Source organism: Ovis canadensis, chromosome 10, assembly GCF_042477335.2.
Source record: "Ovis canadensis isolate MfBH-ARS-UI-01 breed Bighorn chromosome 10, ARS-UI_OviCan_v2, whole genome shotgun sequence".
NCBI lineage: Eukaryota > Metazoa > Chordata > Mammalia > Artiodactyla > Bovidae > Ovis > Ovis canadensis.
In genome coordinates, this window is record NC_091254.1 from 35,840,014 (window position 1) to 35,864,090 (window position 24,077).

The 24,077-nt window shown below is 41.7% G+C and overlaps 1 protein-coding gene across 7 annotated transcripts; it reads right to left on the reverse strand.

Moving 5' to 3' along the window:
* Positions 1–1,540: 1,540 nt before the first annotated feature.
* Positions 1,541–23,641, reverse strand: NEK3 (NIMA related kinase 3). 7 transcript variants are annotated; one of them, XM_069601466.1, is made up of 16 exons: positions 23,567–23,641; positions 20,785–20,955; positions 19,783–19,876; positions 19,591–19,688; positions 18,015–18,098; positions 17,264–17,331; positions 17,079–17,165; positions 13,920–13,974; positions 12,573–12,773; positions 12,147–12,219; positions 10,345–10,391; positions 6,130–6,232; positions 5,085–5,201; positions 4,680–4,814; positions 2,566–2,692; positions 1,541–2,128 (listed from the first exon to the last, which is right to left on the reverse strand). In XM_069601466.1, the coding sequence occupies exons 2-16, from the start codon at positions 20,899–20,901 to the stop codon at positions 2,047–2,049; spliced, it is 1,488 nt and encodes a 495-aa protein (XP_069457567.1). In that variant the 5' UTR covers positions 20,902–20,955; positions 23,567–23,641; the 3' UTR covers positions 1,541–2,046. The 7 variants fall into 7 exon arrangements, with proteins under 7 accessions (XP_069457567.1, XP_069457570.1, XP_069457569.1 ...); XM_069601469.1 differs by having other exon boundaries at positions 20,674–20,955; positions 23,567–23,608; XM_069601468.1 differs by lacking the exon at positions 2,566–2,692 and having other exon boundaries at positions 23,567–23,621.
* Positions 23,642–24,077: the final 436 nt, after the last annotated feature.

Genomic DNA, 24,077 nt, shown 5'->3' on the forward strand with positions numbered 1-24,077 from the left:
TAAGTGGATGGTGGACGGTACAAGCCAAGTTTCTCACCGTCAAAGAGAAGATACAGAAAAGCAAGGGGAGTGGGGGAGGGAAGGGAAAGGTTAGAATGACCCCAAGGGTATTGAATCAGAATCCAAGACATCAGTAAGAACAAACCCATATTGAGCTTAAAAAAAAAAAAAAAAACAGATGGAGAGATACAGAAGTCACCTCTGGATATGCGTGAAAGTGTTAGTTGCTGTGTCCAGCTCTTTGCGATCTCAAGGACTATAGCCCACCAGGCTCCTCTGTTCATGGGATTCTCCAGACCAGAATACTGGAGTGGGTTGCCATTCCCTTCTCCAGTGGATCTTTTTCACCCACTAGGTCTCCTGCATTGCAGGTGGATTTTTTTCCTTCTGAGCCACCAGGGAAGCCTTAAGACAGGGAAATGAACCCAGGCTTCGGCGATAAGAGTGCGGAATCCTAACCACTGGACCACCAGGGAGTGTCACATACAGGGATAGTATATACATGTATTTCCTAGCTCTGTCTGCTTAGAGGGACTATAAGCAGTGACATCACACCCAGAACCCGGATCCTGGTTTCTAAACCCATGAAAGGAACCAGCGCTCCTCAGAGAAATGGCTGATTCTGGCACTGAGGCAGAGAAGGTACTAGATGAACATCTTCTTGTACTGCCAGAAAGTAAGGAGTTGCTCAAAACACAAAAGGATGAGGGCATGTCAAAGGGACATAGGAGTCAACCTGAAATAATTCCTAATGGCCAAAGCTAGAACAAATCAAGCCACAAAGCAAATGACTTAGTATTGGATTATCCACCCTCTTCAGGAGGTGGGGCTTAATTCCCGTCCACTTGAATATAGGCTGAACTTAGTGACTCACTCAGAGTGACCAGAACATGGAAATGGAAAATTAGTAACTGATACTGGAGACCCTAGTAGACCAAGGACAACTAAATGAGTATAAATAATGGAGGGGGTGGGAGGGTGAGGTCTATACCAGTTTTTGTACGTTAAGATTAAAAACATACATTTAACTCTTTAAAAGATATATGTATCCCACATTTCAGCAGATCTTTATTAATGATCCTACTGTAGTCTCACAACTCTCTCCCCCTGTGTTGACTCGAGCACTGTTCCCTATACCAGGCTGATGCTATTCTCATGACTGCCTATGTGGGCCCCTGGAAAGAGTCAGTTTCTTTGGTACAGTCTTCTCCCCTCACTAAAGCATCACAGCATGGAATGGCAGGCCCCAGAACACACGTGTCATGGTGACCCATGCATGTTGGGGTCCTGCCCCCTGCATGAGTTCTACAACACTCGCTTCCTGCTACTTCCTGTATGGGCCCCTTACCTTTGGCCCCATTCCTTTCTTGTATACGGGACCACCAACTGGCCAGATCTGTACCTTACCCTACTCGTCCCACGGCTGATCCTCCGATCTGGGCTCTTTCGTAATCCTGTGAGGGGCTGTATTTAATGACAGCGGGTGATCACTGAAGATGATCAATGACTACCCAGAAATAGGTCTTATAGAAAAACACACTTTATGGTGTTATAATTAAATATATTTAGATCCTCATAGTTTTAGGAGATATAAAAAGAGCTACATAGTAATAAATCATAACAAGGTAATAAAGCAGAAATCATAACAACGCAAATAATGCTATGGGCTGTCGTGATGGTCTAAGGTCAGCATCCATATGAGCTAGGCATTGTTATCCTCATGTTGTAGTTGAGGAAATTCAGGCTCAAAGAGGTTAAGTCATTTCTCAAAACCACGCAAGCAGTAGGTGGTAGCATTCAACATCTGTTCTGACTGCAAAGCCTAAACCTCAGACCCATTGTGCTATGCGTTCTCCTCTGAATTCAAAAACCTAGGTTTTTTTATACCCTATCTTACTAACCAGGAATAATTTTAAATATTCAGTTTGCCTCTCTTCACTCTGTTTCCAAAGGAAAACACGTATCCCGTGAGTTAAGTATTATTCAAATATCAATTCCTCCTGTTAAACATCCCCTCCGGGTGACTAATGAATATTTCCTTGGGCGTTATCCATCAGATACTCCTTGCCAGCCAGTTCGCTGCTTCAGTTCTGATACCCAATCGGCACTGTCGTCTTCCTCGAAGTCCCTGTGAAAAAACAATTTGGATGTTAAGCTTCCATTTAAGAAGCACAGTAAATATTTGTTGATGGGATCAAAGCAGAATCCCACCATAACAATACTGACGTTTTTGAAAAATGAACTCCATAATGAAACTGAACAGAGGAAAAAAAAAAAAATGGTTAGCCTTCCAAAGGTTCCCTTCTATCATTGTTTCTCTAAATGTTTCAGTATAAAATCTTGTCTACTAAAAAATAAGTCCAAGCTGATTATAAACACACAGTTCAGTCAAGAATTCTAGGAAAATACTGTAGCACATTACCTGTGCCAGATAGATGATCAAGATGTAAACATTCATTTATGATGTAAAGTCACATGACCCACTCCTACTAAACCAGGAATTATTATGGTACAACCTAAATGAACACGCGCACACACTGCCAACTGTCTGGGTACTTCACGTACGTATCCTCCTCATCCAGTCCAGGTTCAAGTCTCTCTGGATCCAAAATGACAGAATCCCAACCTCCATCAACATCGTCCGATGCTTCTGTTTCCTCAGACAGGGGGCCTTTTAAGAATCCTTCTGTGCCTTCAGAGGAATATTAACAGAAATTATGCCAAGTTAAGCTGTCTTTATTTATTTCATGCATATTTCTGCATTAAACTCCTCCAAAAGTTTGTTGGCTAATTGAGAGCAGGCCATGCTCTGAGGTTTTCTGTGTATATGTGTTCAGTTGGATCTGACTCTGTGAGCTCATGGACTGCAGCCCGCCAGGCTCCTCAGTCCATAGGATTTCCCAGGCAAGAATACTGAAGTGGGTTGCCATTTCCTCCTCCAGGGAATTTTCCCAACTCAGGGATCGAACCCAAGTCTCATACATTGACCGGTGGGTTCTTTACCACTAAGTCACCACGGAAGCCAGGATATGAACCCGTATTAAAGCATTAAAAGTTGTCTTTGGACAACTGGATAACAGTTGACTGTTTTTCCTTTGAGCTCTTCCCTCTCCCTCAAGTCTTCCCAATGGAGGGGAATAAAATTAGGCAGTTAAGGGCACATGCACACTATAAAAAATTTTTTCCAGATGGTATTATAATTACTTTCAGGGTTCTACTTATAAAACAATAACCTAACATAAAAATACGGGTTCAGTCTTTATAAAAATCCTTTCACAATAGAGCTGTAATGCCTTTTTTATATAGTAACTTTCCTGAAATGACAAAAACTTCATGGACCAGAGACAAAATCTGGGACCTATACTGCTAAAATGAAAGTCAGTCATTGGGAATTCCCTAAACATTCAGTGCTTAAGACTTTCCAGGGTCCAGTCCCTAGTCAGGGAACTAAGAGCCCGCATGCCAACAAAATAAAATAAAAGGGCAATCATTAGCCTTGCTTACCGCCTGCCTCCCAGGCACCCACCTCCCCTTCGGGCCCATCACTGTCTTCACACAGCTCTATCAGAACATGTGACACAGCTCTGCAATGCTCTGCTTGTTTGCTGGTCCCCCAAATTCCAAACTCTCTCAGGGAAGGAACTATATTCTTTTTTTTTTTTTTTTTTTAAATCTTAAATCTTAACCTAGTATATGTTAGGCACTCAATAAACACTGACCAAGTAAACAGTAAAGGGAATCTGTTATAATATCGAGTTGAGACTTGCCACACCGTGACATGCTGTACTTGGCACAATTTATCTTAGATCTTAAACCAAGCAAGATGGCTTTAGTAACTGCATTGTGAAAATTACACACACACGCACCCCCCACATACACACCCTTAATGTAGTCCTTTGGCCTAGATTGCTAAGGATAGTATCATAAAACGTCATGCTGTATAACTGTAGTGAAAATGTCTGTTGAAACAATAAAAAAAAATTAAATCCTAATTGTTCACCTTTTTCTGTGTTCTAATTCAATATAACAATCAAGTACAGAGCCAAAGAAATCTTGAAGTTCCTCAGTTTACCAGGATGAAGTCTGAACTGCAGAGCCAGAAAGTGGAGTATATCTGCATGATAAAAACGGACCACCCTCAAAGTGGCTACGTGATTATTAAAATAAGCAAACGGACTCCCCTGATGGTCCAGTGGCTAAGAATCCATGTTTCCAAAGCAGGGGGCCTGGGTTCGATCCCTGATGGGAGAACTAGATTCCACATGCCACAAGTAAGACTTGGCACAACCAAATAAAATAAATAGAAATATTAAAACAAGAAAACAGGCAAACAAATGAGCAAACAGAAGGAATGAAGCACTATAGGAAATTTTAATTACGCCCTCAGACTGGCTAGAAAAGAGTCAAGGAAACTAAAAAAGACAGTGCTCCGAAATATTTTATGACTTTAAGATTGAAGGGTTTCTGGGAGTGGGGAACAGGGAGTCATCTTATGGGTACAGAGGATTATCTAATGGGTACAGACTGTCCGTTTTGGAAAAATTCTGGAGATGGACCGTGGTGAGGGCTGGACAGTGTGAATGTACTCCATGCTCCCGAACTGTACACTTAAAAGTGGCTAAGATGGTAACTTCTGTAAATCAAAGGGTTTACACAATTATGTAACAGACATGAATCACCTGGTCTATATATTGTGTATGTTTGAAAGGCCAAGCTGAGGTCAGCATTCTTAAGGATGTTCAACAGGGTTTCAGGGGTCTCCTTGAGCCACTGCTTACGGGTATTGTTTTCACTGTACTTTATTACAGAACCACCTAGTTGGGAAAAGACAAAAAAATTCGTGTCAAGTGAAAAAAGATTTCCAGCATATAATATCTTCTAGATTATATTAAAGCCCCATATTTCAAGTGAAACTCTCTACATAAACCTATTTCACTTGCCTGGATAAGTGAAATACACGTGCTCTCCTGTGTGACACCAAATACCTTCAAAGAGGGACATTAAAAAAACACAACTCTAGCTCAATAAACAATGATTAGAGAATGTTCTATGATAAAATAATAGGATTCAACCTGACTACTCACCTCTGTCATCTTCTGCCGTTAAACTGGAGGTGAGTATGGGTGAGTTTTCCAAAGCTCTAAGAGCTGTACTGGGTACATTTTTCTCCCACTGCCGTCTGAGAGGACCTGGTGAACTGGCTTTTAAAGTGTAAAGAAGAATTGCTGAGCACATTCTTCTACTTATTCGTCTATATACACACACAATTTCTCTAACAACACTAGAGAAGTGCTTCTTTTCTCTTTCAAATTCGGATCTAACACTCTTCCAAGTCTAAGTTCAGTTCAGTCGCTCAGTCGTGTCCGACTCTTAAGTAGTAAAGGGAATGAAAAAATCCAAATGGAAAGGTAAAGCTAATCATTAAAGTGAATTTTAAAAAATATTATGTATATACTCACATATTACACAATATATGAGAATAAAGGCCCAAGACAACTTACAGGTACACACTGTACGCTGTACTTTTTCAAACATTTTTTGGCTGTACCCCACAGCATGTGGGACCTTCATTCCCTGACCAGGGATAGAACCTGTGCCACCTGCCTTAGAAGTCTTAACCCCTGGACCACCAGGTAAGTCCCTGTATGCTGTGCTTTTTATGGCAAAGAGCACGACAAACATTATTAATACTTTTTTCTGAAGGCTCTTATTAGTAAATATAATTTTATCTTTTAATAGGTAAATAAAATATCTCTGTAACATTAAATAAATTACTGGACAGTAAGTAAGTAAAGTCACTCAGTCGTATCCGACTCTTTGCAACCCCATGGATTGTAGCCTACCAGGCTCCTCCCTCCATGGGATTCTCCAGGCAAGAGTACTGGAGTGGGTTGCCATTTCCTTCTTCAGGGAATCTTCCCAACTCAGGGATCAAACCCGGGTCTCCCGCGTTCCAGGCAGACGCTTTAACCTCTGAGCCACCAGGGAAGCCCAAATTACTGAATAGGCAAATATAAATATGCCTGTCTACTTGCTTATGATATCTCTGACCTAGTAAGGCAGAAACTGGTATTCCTTCTATATCCCCAGTGTCCCACCTATACAGTGATTAGAACTTGAATAACTTACCTTTCTCCTCTCTGTTTACTCTCCTCAGCGCACTTTCAACCAAATTTTTATTAATGCTTTCTAAGTCAGTGTGGCTACACTTTCCACCTGGTTCTTCCCTTTGCTTTAAAAGAAATTTAAAATAAAGATTAAGATATTCTTGAATTGTTACCAAAAAAAGGTAAACAAGTAGAGGTAAACAGCTACTTAAACTTTAAATAAACGAATAAAACATTAACAACCATAGAACCTCATACACATATGTACATTAAGAGCCATAACATCATATATTATCTGTGTGTATATTAAAAACCATATATGTGCACATACATAGGCATACATATATGTATATTGTCATATACCTTACTAGCCATTAATATCAGTCATTGCAAATATGAAGAAGATATATAAAAATGACAAATATTTGAGAGGTCTTTATAGAGAAAACAAGCAATGAAAATTTTCAGTATGATTTGCTATACTGGGCTTCTCAGGATGGAAATACCAAAATGAAATATTTTATAAAGTTACTTTGGGGATTTGGCTCAGCTGTAAAGAATCTGCCTGCAATGCAGGAGATGTGGGTTCAATCCCTGGATCAGGAAGATCCCCTAATCCATGGGTCAGGAAAATCCCCTGGAGGAGGGCATGGCAACCAACCCACTCCAGTATTCTTGCCTGGAGAATCCCATGGGCAGAGGAGCCTGGCAGGCTACAGTCCATAGGATTGCAAAGAGTTGGACATGACTGAGCGACTGAGCATGTATGTACACATAAAATTACTTTACAGATGGTCCTTGACTTATGATGGTCTAATTTATTATTTTTTTCACTTTATAATGGTGTCAAAATGACAAACACTCAGCAGAAACTGTATGTCAAATTATGAATGTTGATCTTTTCCCAGGTTAGCAATATGCCATATGATACCCTCTTGTGATGCTGGCAGAGAGCTGAAGCTCCCACTCAGCCGTGTGATCACAGAGTAAACAGCAGACAATACACTTACAGCCATTCTGCACCCAGACAGCCTCTGATTTTCACTTTCAGTTCATTCTTCAATTCAGTTCATGCTGAATTCAAAATTCAACATGACTATCTCATGTTGACACGACATCAGTTCAGTTCAGTTCAGTTGCTCAGTCGTGTCCGACTCTTCGCGACCCCATGAATCACAGCACGCCAGGCCTCCCTGTCCATCACCAACTCCCGGAGTTCACTCAGACTCACATCCATCGAGTCAGTGATGCCATCCAGCCATCTCATCCTCTGTCGTCCCCTTCTCCTCCTGCCCCCAATCCCTCCCAGCATCAGAGTCTTTTCCAATGAGTCAACTCTTCCCATGAGGTGGCCAAAGTACTGGAGTTTCAGCTTTAGCATCATTCCTTCCAAAGAAATCCCAGGGCTGATCTCCTTCAGAATGGACTGGTTGGATCTCCTTGCAGTCCAAGTGACTCTCAAGAGTCTTCTCCAACACCACAGTTCAAAAGCATCAATTCTTCGGTGCTCAGCCTTCTTCACAGTCCAACTCTCACATCCATACATGACCACTGGAAAAACCATAGCCTTGACTAGACGGACCTTTGTTGGCAAAGTAATGTCTCTGCTTTTGAATATACTGTCTAGGTTGGTCATAACTTTTCTTCCAAGGAGTAAGCGTATTTTAATTTCATGGCTGCAGTCACCATCTGCAGTGATTTTGGAGCCCCCCAAAAATAAAGTCTTACACTGTTTCCACTGTTTCCCCATCTATTTCCCATGAAGTGATGGGACCAGAAGCCATGATCTTCGTTTTCTGAACGTTTAGCTTTAAGCCAACTTTTTCACTCTCCACTTTCACTTTCATCAAGAGGCTTAGTCAGCACTTTATTATAAAATAGGCTTTGTGTTAGATGATTTTGCCCAACTAGAGGCTAATGGATGGAAGTACTCTTGCCTGGAAAATCCCATGCACGGAGGAGCCTGGTAGGCTGCAGTCCATGGGGTCGCAAAGAGTCGGACACGACTGAGCAACTTCACTTTCACTTTTCACTTTCATGCATTGGAGAAGGAAATGGCAACCCACTCCAGTGTTCTTGCCTGGAGAATCCCAGGGACGGGGGGAGCCTGTTGGGCTGCCATCTATGGGTCACACAGAGTCAGACCGACTGAAGCGACTTAGCAGCAGCAGCAGCAGCAGCAGCAGCAGAGGCTAATGGAAGTGTTCTGAGCACATGTAAGGTAGATTAAGCTAAGTTAGGAAGTTTGGTAAGTTAGGTGCATTAAATGCATTTTCATCTGGGGGGATCGGATTTCTACATCTTGATTGTGGTGGTGGTTACATGACCACATACAATCACAAAAATTCATCAAATTGCATGCTAAAAATGAGTAACTTTTATTGCATATAAATTAGGCCTCAGTAAAGCTGGAAATAAACAGATACTATGCAAATAAAAAAACATAGGGGCAGAATAGAGTCCATTTGTAGCAATATAAAGGGGTATGGGGTTATTTATTTACAACCTAAGGTTCATTCAAAAATTTACAAGTTTAGTTACTACTATATACCATAAACAGAATTGCTTGTTGTTACTACATCTTTTCCTTTGGGAGTTAAAAAAGGTGGATCAAATGATTAAGAAAGAAAAAACTATCAATAGGACATGAGTTACTGGAGTAGGACATCTAGTTACTGGCAACTAGAAGTGGATTGGCTGTTACTATTCATGACTTAACTGCAGCTAACATGTAAAAGGGCACAGATGCCTAAGGCCAAACAAGATGAACAGGACCTTGAAAACTAGGCTAAAAAATGTCCACTCAGTTCATGGGATAATAGTGAGTGAAGTGAAAGTCACTCAGTCATGCTGGACTCTTTGCGACCCCATGGACTATACAGTCCATGGAATTCTCCAGGCCAGAATACTGGAGTGGGTAGCTGTTCCCTTATCCAGGGATCTTCCCAACCCAGGGATTAAACCCAGGTTTCCTGCATTGCAGGCAGATTCTTTACCAGCTGAGTCACAAAGGAAGCCCAAGAATACTGAAGTAGGTAGCCTATCCCTTCTCCAGCGGATCTTCCCAACTCAGGAATCGAACCGGGGTCTCCTGCATTGCAGGAAGAGTCTTTACTAATTGAGCTATCAGGGAGAATGGGGAGGCACTAAAAGTTTTTGAACAGAAAAATGTCAAGACCATATTGTTGTTGTTCAGTCACCAGGTCATGTATGACTCCACGTGACCACATGGACTGCAGCAGGCCAGGCTTCCCTGTCCCTCACCATCTCCCAGAGTTTGCCCAAGTTTATGTCCATTGCATTGGTGATGCCATCCAACCATCTCATCCTGTTGCCTTCTTCTCTTTCTGCCTTCAATCCTTCGCAGATTACATTAGCCATCTACATATTATATAGTCATAAAAAGGAAGGAAATTCTGATATATGCTGTAACACGCATGAACCTTAAAAATATTAAGCTAAACAAAAGAGGCCAGATACAAAAGGACAAATATTGTGTGATTCCACTTACCTGAAATATCTAGAATAAGCAAATAATGTTTCTTTCATAGAGACAGAAAGCAGAAAAGAGGTTATCAGGGCCTGGGGTGGGAGTCGGGGTAGGGAGGAATGGATGGTTACTGTTCATTGGGTTGCTGTTTGGGATAACGAAAAAGTATTGTGAATGTAATTAATGTCATTGAATTCTATGCTTAAAATGGCTGAAATGATAAGTTGTATGTTATATAAATTTTACCACAAGGAAACCAACCAACCACGGCTAAAACAAGACTTTCATGTCTGTAAGCAGAGCTAAGTTGTTCACATCTAGATTGAAACCACTTGTCATCAATGATTAGAAATGACAAAACAAAATAAAATAAATGCTGGTCTAAAGTGGCTTGGTTGGCAGCACAGAAGACAGTCATCAACTACTTCACAGGCCCAAAGACAAAAAACCCCTGAACCTAGGGACCAGGCAACAGACTTCCAAATATCTCACAGCACCCAATGATGCCAGGTACCCCAGGAGATGATTTCAGAAATTTAACTTTTTTTATAGATTTTTTTTTTATGTGGACCATTTTTAGTCTTTATTGAGTTTGTTACAATTTTGCTTTTGTTTTATGTTTTAGCTTTTTGGCCACAGGCATGTGGGATCTTTGCTCCCAGGCCAGGGATTGAACCCACATCCCCTGCATTAGAAGGCCCTGGACTGCCAGGAAAGTCCCAGGAAATTTACCTTTAAAGCACTTACCACTGTGCTTGCTTCATTTCCCAAAGTTATTCTGGTTCTGCTGGGATCTGCTCAAAGAGAAAATAGAAGGTAAAAAGAAAACACAAAAAAGGCTTCTAATGTGATCTGCATAAAGCTTGAGAGACAAAAGGAAGTTTTTAAAGTCAAAGAACCGAAGCATTAGCCTGTATAGTGATATCAAGCTTTAATCACCTAATAACACACCTCAGCTGTTAGAGATTATTTCTGTTGCTTTATTCTGACTGTGAACATCTCAACATTAAGACATCTCTAATTCATTTATGCCAACCCATTTAGGCTTTAGGAGGTAAGACACTCTACATACTCGAAAGGTTATTATCATCTTCAGCCCAAGAGCTACCTGACTGTGATTTTCCTGACAGCTATAATAGCAGGTGGAATAGCTAACCCTTCCAAAGCCAGCTGCTTATTCCCTGACGAGGAGCCAGCAGCAGTCAGGGAAAACCCCGGCAACCCACCCCTTGGGTGAGGATGGCTCTTGCCTGATTTTCTGCTGCCAGAGCCTGGGGTCCGTCTTTCCCCATTCATTCAGCATTTTAAGCAATTGCTACTGAGCATCTGTGATGATGGCACTGAGGCTACAAGAGGGAGCACATTTGACACGGTCCCTGCCCTCAGCCAGCCTTCATTGTTCTGACGTCTCACTGTCTGCATTCTCGATGGAGATGCCACCCGACTCGTGCTCTGGACATGGTGGCCCTCCCCACTGGCTTACTCTTGTTTTTAGAAATTGTAAGACTACACTTTCCTATCTTGAAACTACACTATCTTGAAACTTTTCTTAGACTGTTTTTGGTGTTTCTGTTGCCCAGTATTTTAAAACTAATTTCCCACATCCCCTGGGATGTGAACCGAAGTTATGAAACGGTACGTAAAATAAAATAAACACTAAAACAACCTGCTGAAGCAAAGGTAAGTGGCTACCTCTTACATAAAGGAGAAAAGGCTGAATTGTAAGACTGGAGGATTTACGTTCTTACCAAAGGAACATTTAAAATTTAACTTTAAGAAAACAGTATAGTTTAGAAAAGTTTCTGTTGAAACCAACAGGACACAGTAAATCAACTACACTTAAAAAAAAAAACTTAAAAAATAAATAAAAATGTTTTTTTTTATGGTATAGAACACTAAGATAAGAGGCACTAATAAAGGAGGTTTTACAACATCTCCCTACAGTGGGTGGTCTTTCACTCATCTTAACTCTTCTCTCTTATTCTGGTCATTGTTAGATTTCTTCAGATGGAAGATCTGAGTCACTGATGTCAAAGGAAAAGGAACAAAAATAACTTTGAAAATAGAGATGACAACTTCCAAGAGACAATAAATTACATGTGAAATTTGCTCAGGATTGACTATACGTGTATGGAAATTTTATGCAGTTGTAATGTGGGCAGTTCCAACTTTCAAAATGACTTCATTAAAAAAAATTGTTTATAAGATCTTAGGGATAACATTTCCTGTTATATTTTCATGGTTAGATTCCTAGGTGAGCCCACAGAAGCCTTCTATCTGACCCAAAACAAACTAAATACAGGTCTAATAATGAAGCAGAGAACAACTTTTACATCACTACAATCTTCAAACTAGGCTTCTTTTTTGATCCCTGGCAAACTAAATGTGTAAGATTCAGTTTGGATTTATGTCTGAAGGAACAACTAGAAAATTTTGATGTGAGGAGTATCTCTGAAAATCATCTCTAATAACTTGAAATTATATTTTTTCCTTTTTGTTAGACTATATTTTTAAATGAACACTTAAAATAAGCTTTTCAAAATTCTTACCCTTTTTTCTTGGTGTACTATGCATAGATTTTTTGGTTTCTTCTAACACCTGTTCACCATATTCTGTGATGATCTGAAAATTTAAAGCAGAGAATTTAAAGACATGAAAGATGATTTTCTTTAGACACCACCATAATGTCATTCAATTATCAATGTTCTTCCCCACAGTAATAAAGTTGAAAAGGAAAAATGCCATTTTAAAAATCCAGGTCCAGGAAGATCTGGAGGGATAATGCAAATTATATCCATGATTATATTTGAGGAATAGCATTGTGAAAAGAAGAGGGAAAGGAAGCTTCAAGCTTTTAGTTTTTTTAATCACATCTGCATTATTTGAATTGTTATGAGCATGTGTAACATGTAATTCTGTTTAAAAGAAAACAAACACTTGAAAACTGTTCACAGTCAGTTCCACACACACTGTACCTCTGGGGGTAGGCACTTCTGGATAAGCCGAGCTAAAGAGCCTCTAGAGAGAAGTGTTGTAGCTGAAGGACGATGGGAGGGATTCTTTTTAAATATCTGCTTGATCAGATGCTGCAGCTCATAGGAATAATGGGATGGCAGTGGGTTCATGGACCCCTGACATATTTTAAGGATAAGACTTTTCCAACTATTTGCCTGAAACTAAAAAGCAAAATTGAACTGTAAAAGCAGATACTGGGAAAGAGAATGGAAATAAGAAAATACCAGCTGAACTGAATTCATATGAATTATTTTAATTAAAAAATTTTTTTTCTTTCTAGATGTGTTGTTAGGGTACTATCCTGATTTTTTGTTGTTGTTAATCATACTTTTGTTAGTACTTTCAAAAATTGTATTTTATTGAAGTATAGTTGATTTACATGGTGTTAACTGCTGCTATATAGCAAAGTAATTCAGTTATACATGTGTATACATTCCTTTTTATACTATTTTCCATTATGGCAAGCCACTCCAGTATTCTTGCCTGGAGAATCCCATGGACAGAGGAGCCTGGTGGGCTGCAGTCAGTGGGGCTGCACAGAGTCCGGCATGACTGAAGCAACTTAGCACCAGCACCATTATGGTTTTATCACAGGATACTGAATATAGTTCCCCATGCTATATAGCAGGACCTTGTTGTTTAATGCAAATATAGTAGTTTGCATCTGCTAGTCCCAAACTCCCCCACCCCTACCCCTGTACTATTCTAAAATCTTATGGTTGTTCAGGAAAAAGGTAAACATAAATAGTTAAAGATGCTCGCATCTTGAGGAAGTCTTACCATCAGTCCCCGCGTGGGTGCTTTATTACTCAAATCAGTACTTTTGCAGATACACATTTTTAATATATTTTAAAAATCAAAGCATCAATAATACATACTTACGGGCTTTTAAAAATTCAAATGACCCTAGGGCTAACAGTAACTGCAACGTTTCTTCACTTCCCTCCTCCTCAAAAATCCCCAGGTCTGCTCCCTGACAAAATGCACTTTAGACTTTTCCCATTTTAAACTTCTGCTGCAAAATCCTTTTTACCTTGCATGTCATCAAGGTAGTTATTATGGTTTGACAAGTAATAGAGTGGGATATAAAATGACACACCAGAATAACATTTTAAAAGTTTTCCCTGTATAATAAACATACTGCAATTAACATCAGGTTTCAGCCTTAGCATCACTTATGTGAGAACATGATGGCATTCTGCCTTGGGGGTGTATCACCCTACTAATACATACAAGTGAAGACATGAAAAAGGACTTAGCCCAGCATAACCAAACGCTGCCTTTTCCATGCTGCATGCCACACTTACTGGATGCTTAAGGGTACAAAGTTCATAGAGAATGCATCCCAAGGACCAGATGTCACTGGAAGCAAAAGAAGCAATGTAATGAGTGGGTTATGAGTTATCACACAAAATATATGTATTTTCTAATACTCCAAAATGAAAAATTACCCTACCTTTAATAAGAACAGATATCATAAGGACTTCTTAGTTACTGAAATAAAATATGCAGCAAGTTTGATCGAACACTTAGACCACTTACTCACAGTGATGTTCACAGAAAAACTCCCTGCTGCCCAAACCCTGCCCCTCCAAATCCAGTGGTTTAGGTATCACTTCAGTAGTACTTGGGGTAAGAGGAATATCCGTGAACTCAGATTACCATAGTTGAAAGAAAGGCTTTAGAAGTCATCCTGTACAGCCTCCAGACCCTCTGGGCTCACCAGGCCTTTGCTTCCCTGGTGGTGCAGAGGTTAAAGCGTCTGCCTGCAATGTGGGTGACCCCGCTTTGATCCCTGGGTTGGGAAGATCCCCTGGAGAAGGAAATGGCAACCCACTCCAGTATTCTTGCCTGGAGAATCCCATGGACGGAGGAGCCTGGTGGGCTACAGCCCAAGGGTCGCAAAGAGTCGGACATAACTGAGCGACTTCACTTCACTCCTGATTGACAGCTCAGTGTTTCCCCTGGCTGCCTCTAGGGGGCGCATTCTTATTCTTCCACAAAAGCTCTTCAGAGCTCAGCTGAGTTCTACACTTTGCCCTACACGCCCACCCTTCTTCAGACTCAACACCTCCACTTTCCTCCATCATTCTCACCACTTAGTTGTCATCCTCCAGACTTTTTCTAGATGATAGCCTTTTCATTTTAACAAGGTTTTTTTTTAAACCAATTATTTCCCCCAACTTTTAATTTTTCAAAGCTTGAAACCTACAGAAAAGTTTTAAAGGCCCAAACGCTCCTTCTTAATATCCTCAGTCATTAGCATCTCCCTGCTGGCCCCTCTTCTGTCTACATCTGAACCTCTGAAAGAAAGGTTTCAGATGTCAAACACTTCACCCCTAAGCATATCAGCATACACAGCCTAAGAGCAAGGACACTCTCCTGCATGAATACAGTACCATCATCACATCCAAGAAATCGAACCTTCAGCTCAGTTCAGCTCAGTCGCTCAGTCGTGTCTGACTCTTTGCGACCCCATGAATCGCAGCACGCCAGGCCTCCCTGTCCATCACCATCTCCCGGAGTTCACTCAGACTCACGTCCATCAAGTCAGTGATGCCATCCAGCCATCTCATCCTCTGTCGTCCCCTTCTCCTCCTGTCCCCAATCCCTCCCAGCATCAGAGTCTTTTCCAATGAGTCAACTCTTCGCATGAGGTGGCCAAAGTACTGGAGTTTCAGCTTTAGCATCACTCCTTCCAAAGAAATCCCAGGGCTGATCTCCTTCAGAATGGACTGGTTGGATCTCCTTGCAGTCCAAGGGACTCTCAAGAGTCTTCTCCAACATCACAGTTCAAAAGCAATTCTTTGGCGTTCAGCCTTCTTCACAGTCCAACTCTCACATCCATACATGACCACAGGAAAAACCATAGCCTTGACTAGACGGACCTTAGTCGGCAAAGTAATGTCTCTGCTTTTGAATATACTATCTAGGTTGGTCATAACTTTTCTTCCAAGAGTAAGCGTCTTTTAATTTCATGGCTGCAGTCACCATCTGCAGTGATTTTGGAGCCCCCCAAAATAAAGTCTGACACTGTTTCTACTGTTTCCCCATCTATTTCCCATGAAGTGATGGGACCAGATGCCATGATCTTCGTTTTCTGGATGTTGAGCTCGATCCCTGTTGAATCGAACCTTAATTCAATACTATTATCTAGTATTTTGTTCAAACTCAGGTTTCCCCAATTATCCCAGGAAGTTCCTTCATAGCTGTTCTGTCTCCAGTTCAGTCAACATCACCTTATAGGAGTCTGTTTAGTATGGAGCGTTGCTCTCGTTTTTAGTTGCTAAGTTGTGTCCGACTCTTTTGCAACCCCATGGACTGCAGCCCGCCAGGCTCCTCTGTCCATGGGATTCTCCAGGCAAGCTGCCATTTCCTTCTCCAGGGAATCTTGCACAACCCGGGGATCACACCCACATTTTCTGTATGGGCAGGTGGATTCTTTACCACTGAGACACCTGGGAAAGCCCATAGTATGGACTGCCATACCCTTTTTAGAAAGCAACTTGGCAGGAGGTAACAAAAGCCTTTAGGTGTTTCTACTTCTAGGAATTCATGCCAAGAATGTGACACTTTTATGTATTAAAAGGCATAGTAATTCAGAGTCTGTAGGAATTTAGGACACTGAAAACTAGAACCACATCAAAAAGCCAACAACAGAGGAATGTGAAATAAATTTTGGAAGAGCCATATATTAAAATATTATGCAATCATTAACAATAATCATGAAGAGTATAAATACAGGGTAAAATGAATATGATATAATGCAAAGTGAAAAAATAGGATACTAAATTATATAGAGTATATAAACTAAGTTTAGGGAAAAAAGAGGATGGATGGGGAAAAAACCCAAAATGTTATCAATAGTTTCTGTAAAACTGGGTGATCACCATGTCCTTTCTTGTATATCTCTACATTTCCAACCCACCCACTGCACATCCAGTCCATCAATGAGCACATTTTACTTGCATTCAGAAAAAAAATCACATTTTAAATTATAAGGACTTCATACTATCTTCCCATGATCAACGAACCTATCAGTCAAGTGCTTATTATCTAGCCCTTTACATGTCACCTCAATGACATTTGGTTCCCAAATTTTGCTGCATGTAGGAATTACTTGGTGATCCTGGAAAATGACTGATACCTGGTTCCCACTTCCAGACATTCATATTTAACTGGTATGGCTACGACCTGAGCTTCAGGATTTTTAAAGTCAAGAGCAGCAAAATAAGAGAAGCAGTAATATAATTCATACTATCCCCAGAAATGATTAACTTTTTTTTCAGCATTTACATGTAGCTCCTCTCAGCTCTGATGAAAACAGCTGGAAAATTTATGACTTTCACCTAGAGGCCTGGGAACTTCAATTCTACACTGCTTTCTTTTAACAACCAGACTTCATCTATAGGCTGCAATACTAGCACCAAACAGTCACCTCTTCAGCAACTACATACATCACTTACCTTTTATTGTTATAAGGCATGTTTTCCCAAATTTCTGGGGGCACATAATAAGGTGTTCCCACGTATGTACAAGCAAACGCCATGGGGCTAAAACCATAAAAAGGTACAGAACGATTACAGAGCATTTCTGAATAATGATGTTTTGGCAACAGTCACTACTACACAAGACAAAGACACACACATACCTCGAGAGAAGACGGGCAGATCCAAAATCACCCAGTTTTACTTTTCCGTCTTGGGTGAGGAAGACATTCTGCATTGAAAAAGAAGAGCTCAGATCACATCTGCCATATTTCAAACATAAGGCAGAGAGCTCCAAGAGAAGCTGTCTTTCAAAGCCTGCTGATGGTGGAGATTATATGTAGAAACACTGACAGCCGAGTCTCCGAATGGAACACAAAACAATGAGACATCCTCTGGACAGCGACACTCCTCTGCTTGGGAATTTAGGATGACTGCTTAGAAATCTAAGGCAAGCGTCATACCGTTATCAGCAGACCCTGATCAACCAGGCAGGGAGCCTGTTCAGGGTAACTCCAGATGGCAGGCTCCAGTCTCAATCATTTTCCATCTGAGAATACATGGTCTTAGGAAGTAGCCTCTAAGAGAGCTGGAACATATTAACATACACTACTAAAGAGATTTACTGACCCATTTTCAGGTCGTACCTTATTGTGCTAGCATGAATATTATATTAAGAAATATTTCTGGACTTCCTTGGCAGTCCAGGGGTTAAGAATCAGTGCTTCCAATGCAGGGCTCATGGGCTGAATCCATGGTTGGGGAACTAAGATACCACATCCCTCGGGGTGCAGGCAAAAAAAGAAATATTTCTAAAGTTTAAAATGCACCCAAAAGAAAATAGAATAAAACAGAAAAAGGATTGAAAGAAATAGTTTTCAGTTATTTTTTAGGCCCCAAATGTATTCTATTTACCTTGGACTTGATGTCTCTGTGTAACACACGTTTCTTGTGAATGTGATTTACTCCAAGACACATCTGTGTAAACCAATGAAGTATCTGAAAAAAAAAAAAAAAGCATGCAAGAATGCAATAACTAGGGCATGGTAACCCCATATTCTTAAGAATCATCTTTAGGCCTTAGCTGACCTGGGTTTTACATAATGTAAATACAGAATTTAAAATTACATAGTTCAACTAAGTAAGATTCATTGCTGTCTGGAGAAATTGAGAAAAGCTGTGACTCAATCCCAATGTGTCATCTCATGAATGATCCAAATAACAATTTATTTATTTGGCCCTGCCGTGCAGCTTGCAGGGTCTTAGTTCTCTGACCAGGGATTGAACCAGGGTCCTCAGCAGTGAAAGGGTGGAGTCCTAACCATCGGACAGCCAGGGAATTTCCAACAGTTTATTTTAATAAAACTCCCACTATATTTTTCTTGTGTTTAACCAAATAAAAAATTTCTTAAATACACATATAAGAGTAGTTCACCACTTAAAATGAATATGCTATAACTTCTTATAGTGTAATCATTACATCAGATTTCATTCCCTTTTTCAGAATATTCAGATATTAACATTAAAATATTTCATTATATTTCCAACAATCTTTGGAAGCCAAGGCTGGCCTCCTACAATGGAACCCATATTCTTAACAACACAACTTCTAAATGAAAAATATTTATACTAATATACTCTTAAAACATGTTATACCCTATATCAAACTTAGCCCCAGTAAAGCTATTTATTTAAATATTTTCCTTGGTCAATTCATTCCAATAATATTTAATATGCAACTTTCCACTAAAAAGGCACTAAGCATTTAAAGAGAATATGCTAAACTGTGAAAGAAAAGAGACGAAGAATAGGGACTCCTGAAAACCAGAAATGCAGGTTTCATCCTTCAGATGATGGAGAATTACAAAAGAAATCCATGTGCCTTCTAAAATTTCAATACAAAAAGTAAAAATTTTAAATATCTAGTACAAAATATGATGGGTAAGACAACTGTGAAATTCTAAACACAGAAATGGTTATTCTTTGATATTTCATAAGCCTATACTTACTTTACCTCTTAAAAACATCTCAGGCAGTCACATCCTGACAATACACTAACGAACATCATGGATACACAGTCATTACTAACTGATGTGCTAGGTAACCACAGACAGCAATGTTTTTAACTTATTCAAATTTTATGAGAAAAGTTGCTTCTAAACCTTGAGGGAAACCTGGGGACTTCCCTGGTGGTTCAGTGGTTAAGACTCTGCCCCCACTGCAGGGCACATGAGCTTGATCCCTGGTCAGGGAACTAAGATCCTGTATGCTGCCTGGTGGGCTTCCCTGCTGGCTAAGCTGGTAAAGAATCTGCCTGCAACGTGGGAAACCTGGGTTCGATCCCTGGGTTGGGAAGATTCCCCTGGAGAAGGGAAAAGAGCTGGACACGACTGAGCAACTTTCACTTTCATGCTACCTGGTATGGCCAAAAAGAAAAAAAGAATTAAAACAAACAAACCTTGAGGGAGACTTATGTAAGTTAGTCTCTTACCATATCTTCAGGAAACAACTTCCCTTTCTGATGTTTTATCTTCTGCATTAGGTCCCCTCCATCACAATATTCCATTACAATGTACAGATGTCCTTCAGCTGCAACAAATTAAAGACTCTTAGGAAAGTCCCAGTGGTCGTGAATTCTGAATGAAATTCAGAAATGCATGTATTGGGGGAAATTCATATTTACCTTCAAATGATTCTTTAAAGGCAACAATATTGGGGTGTTTCATTTTGGCTAACAGAACAGCCTCCTTCCTAGAAATCCGTGTGTCAGACAAAGACTAGAAGAAGGTTTAAAGAAGTGTAAATGTAGTATGTCATTTAAAAACTGACAGTAAAACAGTATTATAGTAGTTTGTATGATATTTTAATGTGACACAGTTGAAACTGTGTCTCTTTCATTCAGGCATAATTTTATAGCGCTGTTCAGTTCAGTTCAGTTCAGTCGCTCAGTCGTGTCTGACTCTTTGCGAGCACTGTACTTTGACCCAACTTAAGTTTATCAAATCCCATGGGGAAACACGTGGGGATTTTTCAACTATGGCTATACGTATTTTGCCTGCTTAAGCTGACCTCTTACACCTTTACGAGTATAGAATGTAAACTAGTTTTAACATTAACCTAAGCACAGAGGGATTGGGGGCAGGAGGAGAAGGGGACGACAGAGGATGAGATGGCTGGATGGCATCACTGACTCAATGGACCTGAGTCTGAGTGAACTCCGGGAGATGGTGATGGACAAGGAGGCCTGGCGTGCTGCAGTTCATGGGGTCGCAAAGAGTCGGACACGACTGAGTGACTGAACTGAACTGAGTGATGGAACTGAACTGAACTGAAGCATAAGCTGACTTATGCTTAGGGGCAGTATGCCATCAACCATAGGAGCTTCCTTGGTGGGGAATTCCCTGGAGGGGGCCATAGTAACCCACTCCAGTATTCTTGCCTGGAGAATCCCATGGACAGAGAAGCCTGGTGGGCTACAGTCCCTGGGGTCACAGAATCAGACACAACTGAAGCGACTGAGCAGAAGCAGAAGCACAGAAGACCGATCAAGACCCTGTAAAGCTAGTGAATAAACCTGTTAAATCTTTCGCGCAAAAGAACGATCCCATGTTAAATTTCAAGAACTTGCTTTCCGATACAAACAACATGTACACTTTCAACATGAGCTAACTGCTTTAGCAGTGACCTTGGGAAGCCTTATTTCCTTCATGGCAAACATCCGATTACTGCTCTCCTGCTGAACCAAAAGGGCTCTGCCGAAGGAGCCCTCCCCGATGACTCTCAGGACCCTGTAGCCGTCCATGCTGGGCAGCACACAGCTGGGCCTACTCCCGCAGTCGCCGTCGGCTCTCCCAACCTGCATTCAAAATCAGAAACAAGGGGGAATTCAATTTATTTTCAAAAGGCAGAATGAATTCAAAGTAGCTCTATCCTCATGATAGAACAGCTTATTCCCTTTATTCATTCAACAGGTGGACATGGAGTATCCATGCCAGGTTTTATAATCTTGAAAAAATCTCTCACGGCCCCAGCCATCACTCACATTCCAGGTGAGACCACGGACCTCAAAAATGCAGGATAGCGGGTCTTACAGGAAAAGCCACGCTGGCCTCTGGTAGAGGTATCCTGGGGAATTAGGAAGATGATACTCAGGCTGAAGCCTGAATGGAAGATATCTAGTCAAAAAGGAAGAGTGATGGACGCAGGAGGGAATAGCCTATTTAAGAGCAAAAGAGATTGTTTCAATTCAAGGAATTGAAAGAGGGCAGTAAGGCAGATAAGGCAGACTGGGCCTAGTAAGCTAAACTCAGGTTGGTGGATTTTTATCCTGTAGTGATGAACGAGCTCTCTGAATGGTTTAAACTGAGAGAGCAGGTTTGCATCTTAGAAAAATTACTCATGCTGGCTGCAGAGCAATGGACCAGACAGGGGAGAGGGGAGGAGGGCCAGAGCAGGACTCCTACCATAGAAAAGGCAGGAATGTGATGACGGAACGGAATAGGGTGGTAACAGTGGGGATGAAGGGGGCTTCCCTGGTGGCTCAGTGGTATAGAATCTGCCTGCCAATGCAAGAGACCTGGGTTTGATCCCTGGGTCAGGAAGATCCCCCAAAGAAGGGAATGGCAACCCACTCCAGTATTCTTGCTTGGGAAATCCCATGGACAGAGGAAGCTAGTGGGCTACAGTCCATGGGGTCGCAGAGTCTGGCACGACTGAGCGCGGACACACACACACACACACACACACAAAATGGGGATGAAGACAACAGGAAAGAAACATGTAAAAGAACTAGCAAGATTCTGGGTAACGTATTTCTGGGAGACAAGTAGGGAGAAGGGGACTAAGGAGACTCCGGTTTCTGGTGTAAACTGGGCAAGTATTGATACCATTCTCTAAGAAAAAGGAAAGGCATGATGGTTGCACGCCTGTTTTTTGGTTTGATTTTTCTGACCGTGGGAGTCTGGTAGGGTGTGGTGGGGAAAGATGTGGAGGAGACGTGCTTCTCTGGGGATATGCTGAGTTGGAGGTGCCTGGGACAAAGACATGTTAAACAGAGTCCTTGAGCCTCAGTCTTCCTTTATATTTCCTGGGTGAAGCAGCTTCTGGATCTCCTAATACATTAGAGAAGATGAATATTCCCTGGTACCTAGGGGGCCCTGAATAAATGGCAGCTATTATTAGTATTTGGGGGCTTCCCAGACGGCACCTAGTGATAAAGAATCACTGTCAATATAGGACACAGGAGACGCGGGCTCCATCCCTGGGTCGGGAAGGGCCCCTGGAGAAGGAAACGGCAACCTACTCCAGAATTCTGGAAAATCCCACTGACAGAGGAATCTGGTGGGCTACAGTCCCTGGGGTCACAGAGTCAGACACAACTGAGCACACATTATTAGTATTAAACCTTAGAAAGGCGATGCTTTTTTTTTTTTTTCCCATTACCAAAACACACTGGAATGAGCTTATTCAGTTGTCACAAAACTTACTTGGAGTGTTTTATTTTCGTAAAAATCATATCACAAAGATTTATGAGGTCCGGTAAAGCAAAACCACAAACCAAAACCTACAGTTCTTACTAGGAAACTCTCACTAGGAAAATAGAAATATTTTCTCCATATAACGAAATCAAGTGCACGGTCTTCAAAAACAATTCCTGTCTAAGACAGTTAGGTCTCTCAGCATATGACCTGAAGGGAAAAAGTTATTTGCCGCTCTTCTAAGTGACCCCTGGCATTACATGATTTGACAAAGAGATCTAGTTTTCCCATGTATTTTGTTGTTGTTGTTTACTTGGGGTCTTTATTCCATGAATGGACAATAAATAATAAGCAACAGCAACCTCTGACTTTTCTTAGTTGAAAATTACATTTGGCCCCTGCTGCCCACATTTGCCCCTGTTACTCAGTGATACACCCATAAATTCATTAAGGGCTTCCCCAGCAGCCCCAATAAAGAATCCGCCTGCAATGCAGGGGAGCGGGGTTCGATCCCTGGGTCGAGAAGATCCTCTGAAGGAGGAAATGGCAACCCACTCCAGTGTTCTTGCCTGGAGAATCCCATGGACAGAGGAGCCTGGCGGGTAAACAACAAACTCATTAAAAAACAACAAACTGTACAGTGTATGCTCTGGATGTGACAAAAAATGTCCCTTCTCAAGACTATACCCATCAAAAGCTAATACAGTGATTTGCAAATGCAAATATAGGACGCCAATGGGGTCGCACAGAGTCGGACACGACTAAAGCGACTTAGCAGCAGCAGCAGCAGCAGCATAGGATGTGTGCGCGGTCCGATCCTCACTGCACGAGAAGCCGCTCCGCCTCGCAGCCCGGCCCGCGCTGGCCCCGCCACCCCCGGGCCTGGGTCCGCAATCGCGGAAGCGCGGGTCCCGCTTGCCCCCTCCCCGCGTGTGCGCCGCCCGCCGCTCTCGCGCCCGCGGAGGGGGTTTGTCCGGCCGGACCGCTCACCCGCTTCCCCTGCGACCCGGGTCGGCTCCCGGGTCCCGAGCCGGGAGCGCTTCCGGGGGGCGGGCCAGCGGGTAGTCTCTCGGGTTGCTGGCGAAGGAAGCGTCCCAGATCGGTCGGGCGGGCGGCGCTGTTGTCAGCGCAGCCGGGCCCACGAAGGGTGCGTTTTCTAAAGGTGTTCCACGTCGCTCCACAACAGTGCCAGTAATACTGAGCAGAAGAGTCCTTCTCATAACCTAAGTTCTGTCTCCAGTTTAAGCCAACAGTACATGTAGGTAAGTTTCATGGGCGCAGCACTCAAGTTCACCTAGTCTCAAAAGTTGGCCGAGTTACAAAGTCTGAAGAGAGACTATTGTGTTTAGCAACACAACGTCATAGGTGATCTTGAAGAAAGTAGTCTGGATGCGATGAGGGAGAAGATTACAATAGTTGAAGTGGGACTGTCAGAGGAATCCAGGAGCGTAGGATATTTTCAAGCTACTTGGCCATAGGGATTGGCCATGTGGTCCAGTGG

Bases quoted from the DNA above. Each gene is read 5' to 3' on its own strand.
- NEK3 (XM_069601465.1), bottom strand. From the start codon at position 20,961: ATGCAGGTTGGGAGAGCCGACGGCGACTGCGGGAGTAGGCCCAGCTGT. The intron at 19,877-20,784 runs GTCACTGCTAAA...ACCTTCTTCTAG, and splicing joins AGGAAATAAGGCTTCCCAAG to TCTTTGTCTGACACACGGAT. The intron at 18,099-19,590 runs GTAAGAGACTAA...TTTTTTTTTCAG, and splicing joins AGTTGTTTCCTGAAGATATG to ATACTTCATTGGTTTACACA.